This window comes from Polyergus mexicanus, unplaced genomic scaffold, assembly GCF_030449975.1.
Source record: "Polyergus mexicanus isolate NDT 795.1 unplaced genomic scaffold, iyPolMexi1.0 SCAF_23, whole genome shotgun sequence".
Taxonomy (NCBI): Eukaryota; Metazoa; Arthropoda; class Insecta; order Hymenoptera; family Formicidae; genus Polyergus; species Polyergus mexicanus.
Genome location: NW_027223343.1, coordinates 5,332,108 through 5,350,613, shown reverse-complemented (window position 1 = coordinate 5,350,613; position 18,506 = coordinate 5,332,108). Strand labels below are relative to the sequence as shown.

The following is an 18,506-nucleotide window of genomic DNA, read 5'->3' as shown; positions in this document are numbered from 1 at the left end:
AGTTAAACTGAATTTATTAATGACGATTTTTGCGAGGAAAAATTGTCGCGAGCGATACTTGAGCGTCGTTACGAAGTCTTGAAAAAGGCGCGCTTGCGCGGCAGCGCTCAAACGCCAATCGCAGCGCGCGTTGCAACGAGAAGCGTGCCGCGCATGCGCGTCGCGGAGCGCTAGCGCTCGAGGATCGCGCAGCCAATCAGAGCGCGTCGCTCAAACGACACCGTCGTCGAAAACTCAACGGATAATTTAAAATTTAATCGTATACAGGATGACGACAAGCGCGGACGCAAAAGTGAGTTTTATCGAATGATTCTTAATTAATTACAAGATATTTATCGATCACTCGTTCGTAGAATATTGACACAACTTTATACGACAATTAGCGGCATCGTTTTATCGTTCGAATGGCGATAAACGCGATTGCAAAGTAATAAACGCAGGATCCCATTTTTCGTAAGAATTTCAAGTATTTTTTTCCCTTCGAATTAAAAATTGACCTTACGATATGATAGATGGATATTAAAAAATAAACATGAAAAACGATTCCTATATATAAGAATAATCTCGAAACATGTACGTGTATAAAATTATCTTTCAATCCATTTTATTTAATTCATTTCTTACAGAGTTTTAATTTATCTATATATTTAGTTCTGTACACAATTTTTATTTCTCTTTCGAAGTCTTCGAGAATGGTATAGAAACTAAGAGGAAAAGATTTGTCTGGCATGCGTGTGTAGAAAGAGTGTATCTTACAATTGTACGATTAATTAATAAATAAAAATTGACTCGTTATGTCTCTCAGAGAATAAAATGCGAGAGCGAAAGAGAAGAAGAAAGATTTATTCCTCGAGTAATATCGAGAATGAGAGATCATTCATATTTTTTTTTCTTCAGGTTCACACTCTTAAAATCGCGTGTCTTCATCGTCGACGGAGACCGGACTTCCGAACGCCCGCTGCTCGTCCTTGCCCTTCTCTTCATCCTTGTTCCTCTTGGCGCTGCCGACCCGCGGCAACTGCGACTTCTGCCATTCCGTTTCCGAAGTCGCGGACGACGAAAGTGAGTGCGATATCGGCGGGAAGGGGACGGTGGGGACGACCGAGTCCGCGGTGTTGGGGGCGGACGTGCCATCCACGTCAAGAGGACCGCTCATGATCGAATCGGGCGAGCTGTTAGATTGCTCGATGGGCATCGCCGAGGGATGATTACCCGTTTTCGGCGGAGGCTTACCCTCCTCAGGAACCGTCGAGGTACGCCGCAAGATCGTTCTTCGACTTTGACTGTCACCGCGCGTGTCTTTGGTTAGTTTAGCCGTTTTTGTTCTTGGGATCGGGGCTTACGGGTGGCAAGCGTCAAACGTGGTGCCTTAGACAACGATATGAGTGTCTTCCACGAAATGTAATTCGGAGATGGGAGACACTTGTCTCACATCTCTAACTAGATCAAAGCGTAAAATTATGTGTAGAAATGAAAATTAAATATATAGCCTTTCGCTTTTATATCTCTTTGAAATTGACATATAAGGCTGACTGGATTCTATGACATCATTTATACATTGTAGAAGTACAAATTCTAGGACGAACAAATTTTAATTCTTAAAGAATAAAATTTAATATAAAAATTATATCTACAAGTGTATTTTATTTGACATCAAAAAAAATATTTAACGTAGAATGATATATAAATTTTAATAATTTTGAAGCAAAATTGGAGAATTGTTTGCTCGTCTTTGAAATCGAAATTGCTTAGATAATTAATACATTAATCAATTCAACGCAAAAAAAATTTTGGTCACTGATATGGAGACACATGATCGCTTAGGTACGACGTTTGATGCATTCTGATACATTCAATGCAAATTCCTTACATACATTTATACTTACTCAGGCAATATCTTTTTTACGGAAACTATTTTTTTACAGAATACTTTTTAAATTTTTTCAAGAATAATTTTACGAAATAAGTCAGAATAATAATTAAAATATAAAAATGCAATATATATATATATATATATATAACAAAATATATAATAACAAAAGTAGATACAGATAAAAATAATTATAGTAGCCTTTTGCAAACACTACTACATTTATGATTTTTACAATCTATCATTTTTTTTCATAAAAATGATGAATAATAATAAATAATTATATATAATAATAATTAAATTCTCTAACAAAATAATATAATAATTAACAAAAAATAATAATTGAATAATACAATAATTATTAAATAATATGTAGCAAAATAAAATAATATAATAAAATTAATAAAAAAATATTAATTATATAATGCTAAAAAGGGTAAAAATTTATTATATAATCTCAATTATCTAAAAACTTACTCTTTAAATTTAAGGATTAAGTTATATTCCGATAAGATTTAAAGTCACTTACTGATTCATATCTATTGGAGAGATTCTATGTTCCGGACTGATCATGGGCCGATTACTGTTGTCCCATGAATTGTGTCGGCGGTGACTGCTCTTGTCCTTGTAAGCTTCGGCAATATTATTGTAACTGCCAACAATCCTGCGTTTGTCAAGTTCCTTGAGCACCTTCTCCGGCATATTACCGGCTGATCTGTATAATCCACTATTGATCGTATGCTACGATCATACGAAAATATTACATGATAATAATTTAATTATTATCTTAATTATTACCTAATCAGATATATAATAATCTAGTATGTATTTATAATATTATAATTCTTTCTCCCCCTTCCCTATTGATACATATTATAATTATACGTATTATATTTCAGGTATACTCGGATCATACCCTCGAAAAGGAGTACACCGGGCTAGGAGCAGCATTTGGATTAGTCCAGACATTTGTTGCACCAGGTATATCTTCGTTATTATTATCGCGCAATAATTCCGCCGAATACGATGGCCTCGCTGGTATTATAGGCGATCGACAGCACACTCTATATATATATATATATATATATATATATATATATATATATATAAACATCATAAGGTATTTAACAAATTATTTTCAATAATTCATTAAACATCGAAACAAAAGCGCCAAATAAAAAAAAAATGAAAAATAAAATTACAAAATATAGATTATATAATACACGATTTGAGTAGAAAAGATTTAGATTAAACGTTATATTGTTAATTTTATGAAAGTATTTGAAATGTGAAATAGGAAATATTGTTATATAAAATAGCTGATGTTTATCTTAAAATATAAATTATATAATACTATATAGACAAGACGCATAATTAGCTCTATTAATAGCTCTTTTAGAAGCTTGATGTGAACGTAAAATCGGTAAAAACGAGAAACAATGTATTTTAATGATTTGTTTTTAATTTGTTTGTGCATTTCATCGAAGTATGAAATATGCGAGCTTACAAGTTTACATCCTCCAGTTTTCTGAGTAGCCTCTCGTTTTCCCGGCAAACGAGATCCTGGTCCCGTATCACCTGCTCTCGCGTGGCGTAGAGCTCCGCGTTTTCGCGACGTAGCGCCTCGTTCTCAGTGATATATGCGCGGATCAATTGGCTCAATTCCGAGCTCTCCATCTCGGCTAATTTGTCGAAATCTACCGGTGGCGGTGTCACGGGTATCCGTCGTTCGGCTGCAAAATTTTTGTCAATCAATAATGAACTAATAGTTAATAAAAAAAAGAGTCCATAAGAAATATATTTATTCTACGAAACAATAATCGAATAATCGAATATACCCCAAAACCTCTGAAATTAAAAATTCATTTTAAAGTTTTTTTCATTATACTTTTTTTTACGAAATTTTTATTATTATATAAAAACTTTTGTTTATTATATAAAAATTTTTGTATTATATAAAAACTTTTAACTCAATATTTAGTGTTATGTTTATAATTATGCTAATAGTTCTTCATTATTTCTCGTATTTGACGTTCCTTAATATGAGATCTTTGAAAACGATAATTGACGCGATGAGAGATATTAAAAATTTGAAATTAATATACTTTTAGATTCGCTACGGATCATATTTTGAGCCTCGTTAAGATGAAGCGTCAGTCTTAGATGCTCGTTCTCAGTTTGAAGTGCTCCAACTTCTCGTTTCAAGCTAAGAATCAGAGCTTCGCGTGGATCCTGAAAATGAGATTTATGCAGTCATCATTTCATTGAAATACATATTTCATATTTCTTTGAAGATTTGGCATTTGCCAAATTGCAACAAGCGTGATCTTACCATCACTATAATAGGTTTTGTGGAAATCTTTTTCGCTCTCGCAGCGTACCTCAAGGTGTTTAAGGTTTCGTTGGCATTTGAACGTGCTGGTGAAACACAGGCGATCTAAATATAAAATATTGTTGACTCTTAAAATAGAGAATGACAAATTTTTTAATTAATTTTCCACAATTTTATTTTTGAAAATATATTGAATTTTATTTTTAATCCAGTTTCACTTGCCACTTCTTTTTAATCCGCTGCAATTTTTTTTTTTTTTTTAGAGATTTACATTTTTTTAATAATGATGGTTTATAATAGCAATATATATAAATTTATCCTATAAATAATAACGAATTTTTGTAGAGATACATTGTCGATCACGGGATCAATTAAAAAATTATTAGTAGAATTTGTCTTTTTACCATTAATGTGACGCCATTTCCGGCGAGGCTATCGGCCAAAAGCTTTGTCAATTTGCTATCTCGATAAGGAATATGGCCCCCTTTCCGTTTACTGTCACTTAAGGAAGCGATGCAATATCCTGCAGAAATACAAACAAATTAATAAAATTAGATATTGTTTTGCGAAAATCGCGCATAAAAAATATTATTCTTTTCGGGAGCGACGTTGCAAAAATAATGTATCTACTTAAGAAAAATTGTTCGCGAAAAATTCTTATTGCCTCATTTCGCGGCTGTAATCGCGAAAGTTTATTATCGATTATTTTCCTTAGACAGAAGACGGCACGGAGCACGTCTTTTCACATGTCAGTAACTTAATAGTGCACCTATCGATTACTTGAGCTATTCTAAATAATAGACGCAAACTGTAATTTCAAAGTCAAGATCTGATTCGATTTTCCGTTGATAAATTAATTATTATTGTCATTCATAATGCGTAAAGTGATCGCTACAGGTGTGACACGAATTCCTTTAGCTTATATTACATGTGAGTATTCGTCGCATACGAAATATCGGGTTCCGCAAATTTCATTTTAATTAATAAATTATAGAGAAAATATCTCTTTCGTATAAAATACAATATTGACGATATATTGACTTACCTAATACCATAAGGCTTTTATTGATGTTGTTTGCCTCTTCTAAAGTCTTGCCTTCGCTCTGAGTTTTCTTTGTCATCTCGCTTCCGGCGAGGTCGACGAAATTAATTTTACCTTGTTTCGAGATAAACACACCGTTCTCCATCTATCGATAAGAGTGTTCGTTTTAATCTTCGTTATAAATTAATGATTGTATCGCCAGAAATAGCAGTGAAATAAATTAATTGGTAATGGAAGAAAAAGAGAGAGAGAGAGAGAGAAAATTAATTTCGCTTTATTTCGATATGAACATATCACATTCCTCCATCTATCGCTTACTTCGATATAAATTAAATTGATCGCATGGCGAGAAATGGTATTAGAATAAATTAGCCTTAAAAATTTGTCTTCGTATAAAAAATTCAATTTTATTTTGATATTTCGGTTTGATATTTTGGCTTATCTTTGATATATTTAGTACTAATGTTAATATATACTTGTCTCAGGGGAAATATATATAATGACCTCAAGTATTTATATACCATATTTACTTACTGCTTGCTCAGCAATTATAGTTACAGTCAGAATCGAATGGCTTCTGCTAGAATATTCGTTCATATTGTGCGTACCGATAGATCTATTTCTCATTCCTATAAAAGAAAATAGTGCTAATCCGATTATTTCGCTAAGAAATGCTCTATAAAAATATTTCTATAAACATCTCATAAATATATATATATATGCATCAAAATATTCTATAAATAAAATTGACAAATTGCGATGAGAACAGATAAAAATAGAAAAGGTTGTGAATAAAATTTACAATAATATATTATAGCTTTCCAATTTACACATTTTGTCAAAGAGAAAATTAACAGAAGATTTATAGAGGATGTTAAATAACATCCAAGAATTATAATTTCCAATTTTTCGTAATCTCAATTTAATAGAAAATTCATAAATATAAAAACATATTAATAAAAACTGTTCAATTAATTTTGATTGCGATATTAACAAAAAATCTAGAAATTTATGAAATGAAATATTATGATTTTCTTCCGAAATTGCCTGAATCTCCTTGTTTGAAGTCGTACCTTCTTCGAGAACTGCTAAAAGATCATCCAGTTCTTCGCATTCCACCGTAAAGAGATTTTCAACAAAAAATCCACGTGTCTTTTTGCTCCACCGAACCGCTAGAGATTTTCTCGAAGTCCCAGGATTTAAAAGATCAATCACCTATTTATAATTTATATTTATGTATATTTATTTTTATTAAGAAATTTATAAGAAAATTTGCGCAAATTACTCGCTTTATCTCATATAAAGGAGAAGTGATTTGCTTGTATTTTATTTTATTATTTTTTCTAAATTTTTTATTAATTTTATTATCTTATCGTTTTAAAGAGACAGACGGACCTTCTCGTTATAGATTTCCAGGAAGGAAGCCTTCAGTACAAAATTGCACTTTTCATGTTCTTGAAGGACTTTAAACAGGTAGACGAAGGAACGGAAGACCAGACCATGATCCTCCGAATATGGATCCATTTTCTCAAACTGGTATAAAAATAATTGAGTTAATCTTATAAGTATAAAGACGCTCGTGAAATAGATAAATTAAATTTTCGAATTACTTATTTATTATACAATTTAAAATTCTTAGCTAAATTCTATAAACTATGATTTTATTTCATTAAACTACATATTGAATTAATTATTGTTAATTATACACTTATTACATCAGCTTATAATTATTATATTAAAGAAAAGCTAAATTAAACAAATTAAATGGATAATTAAAGTAAATCCTTCTATTTCATATTTTTTATTCCGAGAGATAGAAGTATTTTTAACGCAATATGATTGCGAAATATATATACCAATAACATATATTTTTATTATGTTTTTTATTAATTATATTAAAAAAGCATCTTTTCCCTGATCTCTTCGTTGTCTTTTACATAATATAAACCTGACCTATCGAAATTTCAATGGCGCGTTTAGTTGCGCGAAGCAACACATTACGTGTGACTTAAACACGTCATATTATCTTATCTACGAAAGACAATCAACTTTAACCTTCCGACAGACTACGTAGCTATCGATCTTTAACGTCACCATATGTTTTACATATCGTATCGTCTTCTGCATGTATGGACGATTGTATTGCGACGCTATTAAAAAATACTACGCGTAGTTGTAAACCTCGGCCATTTTTCTCGGAATATTCAAATAATGCTATTGTTTCAAAAGGTTCTCAAAATTTTTTATTTATTAAATATATAATTACTGTATATATATATATATATATATAAATTTTTTAACTTTATTATTTATTATATAAATAATTACTAACATATATATAAATTGTAAATCTAATATAATAAATCAATATTTAAATCTATGTTTATACGAGAGTTATTTCTTTACGTTAAAAGCCAAATAAAAAATTTTAATTAATTCAAAAAAAAAAAAAAAGACAAGATACACAAAAGAAGATTAGAGAGAGAATTGATTTTCTTTGCTTACAAGTTTCGGAGGTCCAGTCAGAGTATGCGTTTTGCCACTTCCGGTTTGTCCATAGCAAAACGCGGTGCAGCTAAAGCCTTCCACCGCCATCTCAATAAGATTTTTAATACCGGAGTATTGCAAAATGTCCTCTTGCGAAGCATCCGGCTCGAAAACGACGTTGTAGGAAAATACCTTTGGCTTTTTGTCACCGCTGCTCGTAACGGCATCGCACTGCAAAATAAATATAATACATGCATTGTTTAACTTGGCAATCTAAAATATCTCAATTGTTTTATCGATGAGAAGAAACGTATAGGAAAGAAAGTTCTCTTAGTACGATTATATTGATTTGGAAAAGTCTAAACGATTTTCCAGGGTAATCTCAATTTTCCCACTTACGTATATTTGTCCATCGCCGGGAAATTGCACGGCCATCTCATCATCGGATCTGATTTCTTTGTTACTGAGCGGGCGAACTCTAAGAAAACGAAGAATAGATATCGTCGTAATAATTTTACATTGATTTGAAAAATTTGAATAATATTAAAACGAATCATGGACCGTATACCTGACGATGACATTTATATTATTTTCCGGAAGAAGATGTTTGGTCGCAATTACCCGTTTATCGCCGTCTACCAATTTTTCGATGCTACCGACCCTAAAAGCAACATTATTTTCGCAATATATATCACCATACATTAATTTTATTTTTATTTTTTTTTTAGATAAATTAATTTATTTATACATTAGCGAAATAATAAATTCATAAACATATTGTATAAAAATAATAATGTGATTATAATAAATATATTTAAACATTATCTAATGAATAAAATAATACAAAGTCTTATTTTTATCTAAGATAAGTAAAGAAAAGAGATTAATTGTCATTTATTATTTTTAGAGCTATAAAAAGGTAGGCAAAAAAAAAAAAAAAAATATTTTATCATTATTAAGTGTAATTATCTTGAAATACATATGTCGTGCACCGCTGCTTATTCTACATAATTAAAAATCATCCCGTGGATCTCCCTGTGGACGTCAGGTCTTCTATAGTTAAATGTAGATAAAATATTACAAAGGTTGTGCAATTGTATGTTATCATTGCTCTGTTCCCACTGGCGATTCTATTATTAAACGCGATCGTCGATCTAATTCCGCAAATTAACGGCGTTCCATGAACGCGCGATGGCAAGCATCCAATACAGAATCGTTCGATTGACCTCTAATCGCGCGGTCAACCCTTATAATTTACGAGAGCCGATCGAAGCGTATCGAGTAGCTCGCGTGTATGTGCATTTGGTCGGGCGCGATTTCTTTTTCATTCCGATACATCGCAGTATCTCCGAGAGAAATCTCTTTAATGATTCAGGATCGATGTTGGTAAATATCGAATCATTAGATCGATTAATCGTGATTCTCGTTGAGAATAGCTTGTATTCTGTAAATCTAACATTCGAACGAATACGAAATTTATATCATTCGATGATGGAAATTATTTTTTCTACCAATACAAATTGAATCTTTAGATATAATATTATCGCGCTTTTAATTCTTTCAACGATTTTAATGTAATTTAAAAAATATAATTGAGAGAGGATTCAATATTTTTTTTTTCCCCTTTATCACATTTCTAAGAATAAAAAGGTGTTTTAATCTCGCTTTCATAGGACGTTTAAAAGTGGAAATAATTACACTTATATGATGTGTGCGTATAATTTTTTCTCAAAACAATTTATGCCAAATAATGTTGTAGAAATTTTTCAAGAGTTATTTTTATCTTATATAATAATAACATGATAAAATATTCTTTTTTACAAATATAAACATTCGTCTTTATTTATCGTTGCAGATTTATTAATGTGCATTAATGTACATATATTATAGCAGAATGTTTTTCTCATGTCATATATAATCTACATCGATCTTAATTGTTGAATTCTTTTATTTTTATCTTGTGAATTTAATTTTTTACATACTAACTTTACTTGATGCAACATAAGAAGAGATTCCGAATCTACAATGCTAGAAAGCAAGTCTCTTATATCTGAAAATATAGATAGGGGACTAGTTTCATGAAAATTTTCATACATTTCGCTTTCCTCTACTCTTCTACATTGTATCCCTGCATGATGCAAGACGAAGGAAACGATTCAGTTTTCTCAGAATCTCGTAACGGGCTTGCAAAAGAAAGTATCGATCGTAAGTCATGTTCAAAAACCACGATTTCCGTGAAAAAATATTGTCTATATTAAATAATAGGTGCGATGGAGAAGACACTAGAAATGCTTCGAAGCGTTTGATTGATTAATTAGGACAAAAAGATTTCTTGATAAAATTGCATAAAAAGTAACATGCGTCCGATTTTATCTCTATCTAGATATGTTATAGGGGAGGTTCTTCTGAGTAATTCCCTGCAAGAAATAAATGGGGGACGGTATTGATTTAGGAGATATTACAAATTAAAATTTCACGATTTTAATGCTTTTTCTCAGATATTATAATATTAAGAAAAGTGAAGTTTGTGTACGTTGTATTTGTTGTAGAGCAGACGAAAAAGTGTTTGTTTATATTTACTGAATAGGCATACGGTTATGGATATTTTGTCAATAATGTGTTTCATCTATTTCTCGCAGTTCGTTAACAGCTCTCAACGTGTAACTACACGAATTTGTGAGTCTTTCCTTGAAAAATATTATTTATTTAATGCATGGGCGAGAGGGAGAGACTTCGTCCACGCGTAAATGTCATAAATAGTTGTTTTTTTTTTTCAATAAAAAAATAACAAACTACACGGGGCATACACATAGTATTTTAATGTCAAACTCCGATTTATATCTTTTAAAACTAATGCCGTCCCCTACTTATTTCTTATAGGGAATCACTCAGAAGAACCTCCCCGCAACATATTTAAGATAAAATCGGAGGTGTATTATTTTTTTATGTAGCTTTTCCGATTTCTTTATTTTCATTGGGTAATGCAATGCTTCGAAGCATCCCTAGCGTTTTCCCAACCGCAGTTAATATAATGAAATAAATAATAGTGCCTGCAACAAAATTTGCCAGTGTTTTAAAAAAGATCTCTTTCCCTTTCTCTTGGTACTGTATCTGTTTAACGTTACGCACGATAATGATTATCGAAAGATACTTATTTCGTAAAATTAAAATTTGAAAAATCGATTTTAAGAATGAACGTGTATACTTTGATTCAACATACTTTATTTAGTTTTAAGAAATTTTTCAACTATTCATAGGGAGCATGTGTTTTCGAAACGGCTTTCCTCTCTATTGTATACATATACGTACATTGTATACATATGTACACATGAGTCACGTGCGAGTTGCACAAGCAACTTGCAACGTGTTTACCATTTTATAGTAATCGTCGTGTCGTACAAATAGACGCATACTATTGGGGTTACTCTCTTGCGAGACTTGATAACCATAAAAATCGCTCGATTCTCCTCGAAACTTATCATTCTTCGGCTCACCCTTGTCGAATTAATTATACGCACACGTGGAGACAACACGATAAACGTACGTATGTTTACGGTAGTTCGATGTTGCTTATCGATTGTGAGACCTTGTCATGCGACCTCTCTCTCTTTCTCTCTCTCATGTCAGTCGCAGTCGATCGTAATGACCACCCAGTATATACGCATATGTACATGCGTAAATATCTCGATATGTCGTCCGCGCATTTATCCCTTTCTTCCCTTTTCATAGGATGAGTCAGTAGAAATAAAACGCGCTCGAATGTGTCTCTCTTAGACTTTAAGATTCGAAAAAAAATACGTAGAACACAATCTTCAATCTTCTATTATATTATAAGTATTCCCTTATCATTTCATACAATAACTTAACGTTCAATACAAATTATAAGTAATATTATAAACTTTAAATTTTTCTCTTTACGTTAAATTTTTTTTAATTCCATATTTTTTCGAGACGATATTACATTGTACAATACAATTAAAGTAGCCTTGATTTTGGCTGTAATACGCAAAACAATACCGTGACAGAGATGAATTTATGTATATAGTTACGATGAAATGTAAGATTAAATTTACATGCAATTATTGTTCAAATACAATCGCGTGTCTATTGCAAATATACGACTATACAAGAAGCATTACTACACGTGACAGAATATCGTTTATGTGACATTATTTAATGAAATATTTAAATTTATTGTTGTATGATATTATCTTTTTTATAATTTATCGAAAAATTGAAAATATATTCTTGATTATTTTCTTTTCTTTTTTTTTTTTATTAAAAAAGATTATTTAAATCATATCAAATGTAACTAAATTAAATAATTTAATAAAGTTTGATTGCTCTCTCTCTCTCTCTCTCTCTCTCTCTCTATATATATATATATATATATATATATATACATATATATATATATTATATTATAATATTAAATATTTTTTACAAGAAATATTAAATTGCCTATATTAAAAATATAATAATATTTGAGTGTTTTTTTATTATATAATTATTATAATTATATAATAAAAATTATTATTATAATTAAATTAAAATTTAATAATTTAATTCTCTCAAATTATAATTTGAATTAAAAAATGCATAATTACACGTACAAATATTATGCATAATATTTACTTTACAATATGACAATATAATATTTAATAATAATAATTACATATATATAGATTGACCTCGAGGGAAATCGCATTATCTCGTAATCAATAAGTAATGTCGAAGCGTGTGATACCGTAAACGTGCAAACATTTGCACGTAGCTGTGTGTCTGTGTATGTATAGCTTGTTTTTCGTATCGATACACAGTGGCAAAGTTTACACGAGCATCCCCCTACATAAAATTAAATAGAGGTCGCAAACGCGCGAGTTACTGTCCACCTTGATGATCGCATCATACGCCATCATCTCTGTCCCAGATCTTTCGAACAATTTCTAGCTAGGAAAATCTTTCCCGTCGACCAATATTTTTTTACGATCTCATGAGACGGTCAAAACGCATATCTATAAGTAATTAAAATATAAAAAATTTAAACCAAAAAATAATAATAAATAAGTTATATTAAATCATAATTTATAATAAATAAAAATAACCTATTAGTATAGTCAAGAAAATAATATTTATATTATAATTTAGAGATATATCTTTTTATCAATGAAGAAATTTTATGCCACTAATAATATTGTGATTGTCAAAAACAATATTTTATATACGTATATTTCATATTATATCAATATATATAATCTTCTTGCAAAAATCTTTAAAATTTCAATCATAATGATTAATATATATAATTATTATTTTAATAATTAATATATATTCACATTATTGCGAAAATATAATATGTAGAAATAATTTATATGTCAATAATAGAGAATTCTTTTACAATTAAGTTTTAGAGATTATTTTAAAATATTAATATATCAAGAGAAAGAGAAAAATTGTTTATATAATTTTAAATTTATTATTGTTTTATTTACAATAATCTTTCTCTCTCTCTCTCTCTCTTTCATATGTATGATTAATATATAATATTTAAATATCTAAAAAAATTTTATTGTCATAGTATTATATCATTTCTCTTATTCTACACATCTATTTCTCTGTACATCTATTGTTTAATTATACCTCTAGTTATATTTTTGCAATAATGTGAATATATATTAATTATTAAAATAATAATTATATATATTAATCATTATGATTGAAATTTTATATTACGATAAAGAAAATCTATATCAATCTTTGCACTATCTATTAATTTCCCCACAGTCGTCATTTCGATATTATCGAGACAAATTAAAGCGATAAGGCACGACGGCGCGATACTTGAGTGGAATTCATATTTCCATCGCGTTCTTATACAAATATAAAATATTGTACATGTATGTCTGACACTTCAACTTGTCATGTATCGATCGATTGTCAACGTTTTTTTTTTTTTTTTTTTTCGAGGTTTATCGTCTTGAAGACAAGTCATTGATACATTATTCCATTTCGTTGCCGCTAACAATAACATGCACTAAAGGATACTCGCGAGCGTGTGTATATATATAATAATTTATAAATCTATATCTATGCGATTTTTATTTTAATTGTTCATTTTTTTTTTATTTTAATTTAATTTATAAATCTTGTGTAAAATAGAAATTTATAAGAGTATATGTGAAAAATATATTTAATACGTATAAAATAATATTAAAATATATAAAATATAATCTTTTGTTTCACGTGTAATTTATAGGTATTTACGATAGATTTATTTATAATTTTCTTATCTATTCGTAAAAAAGAGGCTCGTGAGCCGCAATATATTGTTAATTTTTAATTCGTTTGATTATTATCTTCTATTCCGACAGCATGAATATGTCAATCATTTTGATCGCCTGTTTCGATTAAGCAAATTTGTCTCGCGGTAATTTTCACCGGAACTCTCAATGATATATTGTATTATCCTTCGTGTTTGTTTGCATATCAGTTCGATAGAGAAATATCGATGTGTTCGATGTTTCATCGAAGAATTTGATGTTTATTAATAATTTTTATTATTTTAAACAAGTTTTTAAAATTTTTACTTTGAAAATTATTTGAATAGGTTATTTTGAAACAGAATATAAATATAAAATAATAATTGTTTATAAAGTAAATAATTTATTATAAGAAATATAGTCTCTTAAAATCTATTTTAAACATTTTTATTGATTAAATCATATTAAAAACTAAATTTTATAATCTCCCTTATTAATTTATTATTATTACACAATTAAATTATATATATAACTAAGATACTTAGACATCAAAAATTTTGATGAGATTAGAAATCTGTCTTTGTAGAGATAAAAAAATATGTGTGCAATAGAAACATCCTATACATACAACTGAAACGCGATGCGATCCAAATCGATTCACAACATGTTTAATTTTTTTTTCGACGCGCGATTAAAAGGCAGATGTATACTTACTCGTTGCCCTGCGAATGTAATAGCACACCTTTCCCTTTCTTTTTGGAATTGGAATCGCTCTTTGCCGGACTACTTCCTCGCGAACCAGTTTGTTTGCCAGGACTATTCCCGCGCGAGCCCTGACCTCCTCCTCGTCCTTTTGATCTTCCATTCCTCGCATTGTCTCGTTGGGGGCTCGGGCCGCGCGTTGGAGATGGATTTTTCACCAGCACCATCCGTTAACCTGCTAAATAATTTATTTTATTCGAATATTAATCCGTGGTCAATGCGAGAACGAATAATTATTAGAAATTATATGAAATGTCAGAAGAATCCCAAAAAATTCAGTTTTACGAAATGTTTTTTAAAATCACGTATATTTCTTAAAAATAATATTAGAAATTATTTATATTTAATAGAAATTTTAAAAATTTTAGAAGATTATTTATTAAATAATATAGTATTTTCATGAGAAAATATTATATGTAATTACTTTTTATATAATATTATTAGCAGCATACAATTTCTTTATCAATAGAGAGAGAGAGAGAGAGAGAGAGAGAGAGAGAGAGAGAGAGAGAGAGAGAGAGAGAGAGAGAGAGAGAGAGAGAGAGAGAGAGAGAGAGAGAGAGAGAGAGAGAGAGAGAGAGAGAGAGAGAGAGAGAGAGAGAGAGAGAGAGAGAGCGATAACTCTAAATATATATAAATTATTAAATTAAATAAGTAAATAAATAAATTGTTATTGTTCAAAATATATATAGAATTTTCTATAATACGACGAAAAAAGGAACGTGATTAGAGATGTCAGTGTAATGTAAACTGCTGTTTACATGAGAATTAAGATTGCGCTTATCTTTTGAGAATCTTTCCGGTAATTGCGCAAATTCGAAATGCGAACATTTATGCAATCACGTGCACTCAATAGTCAACTAATTATAGGCATTTCGCGCATTGTACTCGATTCGATTGCAAGTCCTCTCCAAGCTTCGTTTTGCCCGATAATTAGCTGTTACCGCAATTAAAGTGAAAGCTACTTTGAACCGTTTTAAAATTGATTTACGTCAAAAAATTTTAATTTTCCTAAAATATATAAATAAATAAATAGATATATATATATATATATATATATATATATATATATATATATATATATATGTGTATACATAAACACTGAATATAAAAAGAAGTTGCTCAAATGTAATAAATATAATAAATGAAATAAATAGAAAGAATATAAAAATGCAATTAATGTGATCGAATATAACAACAAAATTAATCAATTATAATTTTTTCAAGTAAACTCAGCTTTAGAATTATGAAATTTCCTTAATAATGACAGAAGATTTAATTAAAATTGTGCTGTACGAAAACAATTATTTGCATCAATTGTTGCCTGAAGAATGGAATGTCTTTTTGTTTAATATGAATGACATTTCAGAAAATTGCGCTATTTACTTTATAGAAAGTGAAAGTGAACGAGCCAGAGAGATGGTAATAAAATATTTTACACGAGTCATTAAAAGACAGATTGCGTGGTTTGCAACTCGCAATAGAATCACTTTTCTTAAAATTAATGATCGATTAAAATGACAATCTCTCTCTCTCTCTCTCTCTCTAAAATCTTTAACTGTTTTATACATATCGTGTCTTTCTTTACTTTCTAACATTATTTTTATTGTGACAGAATTCATCGTCTCGCGCAAAAATCAGAGATTACTGACAAAAATTCGCGACTAATCGTAGACAATTGATCTTTTTTTCATCTTACAAGCGCATGCGACATAAGGAACATATATTTTTAATAATCTATTACAATACGTGAATAACAAAGTATCAATTAATAATAATCGGCAGTTAATAAATTTTAATAATTGATGTAACGATGAATTTCAATAAATATAAACGTAAAAACGAGATGAAGATAATATCGGATTCGCTATCTCCTCACGCGATCTCATTATAGTCTAAAAATAAGAGTTATTATATTTTCCGTTCCCTATTATTACATCGGCTATTCGTAAAAATAAAACGCTCATTCGAGCGCAACTCATATCTCCCTAATAGAGCGCACACGTAAGGATACTTTCATAATTGAAAAGATCGCTCAGGCCTCTTATCGAACTTGAGTTGCAACGTTTCTTTCAGTGTATAGTCTACCGACAAAGACCGCACTTACATTCGTAGTCTCATGTATCGTCCGGAAAATTTCCTGCCACCCTTTTCGTAATCGATGCTTCCCTCTCCTCCGCGAGTCGGCGACGCGCCGGTAGATTCTTTTCTTTTTCTTGTTTTTTTTTTTTCAGTTCGCTTGACAAATTAATCGTAGAAGAATGGCGATCTATCGAATCGCGCGAGAACGCGTTCGCGGGGGTAAGAGTGCTGCGTGCAACGGCAACAACCACCGGCGCCGTACTGACAATACAGTGGTGGAGTCTTGGAGCCACCGGGGATGGGGGTGGTTTTCCTATAGTCGGTGTCGCGCGCCGATCGAAAGCAACGGCTGTGTGTTCGTCGCAACGCATTATCGTTATTATTACCACCACCATCGCTGTCTTGTATTATCGCCGTTCCGCTGCCATCATCCCCCGCCCGCAGCACCCGTCATCGTCCACGTGGACACACCGCGAACTTGACATCTCGACAGCAACGATAACGGCAGCATTGGTCGGTTATCACGGATCAGATATATCGCTCGGCTTCTAAATTCTCTTATCTGATTCGTTATTCGGATAAAATTTTAATTCCCCCTTACCCTCCATCCCCCCCCCCTCTTCCCTTTCCTCCCCGCCTCTCTCGTTATTCTCTCGTATCACTCGTTATCCTCTTGGAGAGAAGAATTCGATTGTGCATCTCCTTGATTGGGGAGGTTTAATATGCGCATGGAATATTCAAAGCGGAAAGCAACGGGATTTCGGAAATTCGCCGGAAATTGCGAATGTTGCGGAGAGTATGATGGACGGTGTGTCCTTGAGATTCGCGATGTCAAATTTCCGGAATAGCGCGCGGGTTTCATCACAAAGTAATATAAGCGAGGGACGGGAGAAAATGCGCCCCCGTCTTTCCATTCAAACCAGACATCGCTTCTTCCCGAAATAGTTCCTTCGCGCATTTTCTGCATTAATACTAGATGACGACTTTACAACTGGCATATAGCGCGTATGTTGACGTTGATATTATACATAGCTGTGCGCAATGCAATTTGCAGCCAAGGCTTGTGACGAGAAGCTAAATATTAGAAAAGCGAGATATCGATTTTGGATTTGGGTTCTTCTCGAAAAAGTATTGACAGTTATTATAGATATACGATGAGGGGATACAAAAGGTATCTTTTAAGATACTATTTTTGTAAAGGAAATATCAAAATTCGACGAAATAAATCTATAATGCGCAAAGAAAATATATTCAATATTGAAAGAGAGAGATAACATATATAATATAATTTATGAATCTCCTCCTTCCCCCTCCCTCCTCTCTTTTATATCTATATTTTACAAAAAATTATTTATTTTATGAACATTTTTTAATCTCCATGAACTGTGTCTATCTATGCGTCTTCCTTAAAAAAAAAAAATTGCTTGTAGATTTATTATATATACGTGTATTTTGTTATATTTCTTACTTATAATTAAGAAAACAAATTTACTGACAATGAGACAAGATGTAGATATGTACAAGATCCTCCGAAAATATTGGAGGAATTATAAATAAAAGAATTTAATAGAAAATGAAAAAGACAGACTAAGAAACGGCTGTGTTGTATTAAACGCGGCAAAATTCTCCGCTCCGAGAGAGACCAACGAAACCCACGGCCCCGTAGGACCC

At 31.0% G+C, this 18,506-nt stretch overlaps 1 protein-coding gene across 3 annotated transcripts; it reads right to left on the bottom strand.

The window, feature by feature from the left end:
- Positions 1-601: 601 nt before the first annotated feature.
- Positions 602-17,107, bottom strand: LOC138942539 (kinesin-like protein KIF12). 3 transcript variants are annotated; one of them, XM_070312821.1, is made up of 16 exons: positions 16,861-17,107; positions 14,706-14,931; positions 8,300-8,392; positions 8,131-8,209; positions 7,750-7,962; positions 6,640-6,777; positions 6,318-6,459; positions 5,779-5,873; positions 5,248-5,389; positions 4,607-4,725; positions 4,203-4,307; positions 3,976-4,102; positions 3,378-3,603; positions 2,787-2,934; positions 2,400-2,611; positions 602-1,283 (listed from the first exon to the last, which is right to left on the bottom strand). In XM_070312821.1, the coding sequence occupies exons 2-16, from the start codon at positions 14,918-14,920 to the stop codon at positions 908-910; spliced, it is 2,430 nt and encodes an 809-aa protein (XP_070168922.1). In that variant the 5' UTR covers positions 14,921-14,931; positions 16,861-17,107; the 3' UTR covers positions 602-907. The 3 variants fall into 3 exon arrangements, with proteins under 3 accessions (XP_070168922.1, XP_070168923.1, XP_070168924.1); XM_070312822.1 differs by having other exon boundaries at positions 14,706-14,928; XM_070312823.1 differs by having other exon boundaries at positions 1,200-1,299.
- Between the last annotated feature and the right edge of the window lie 1,399 nt (positions 17,108-18,506).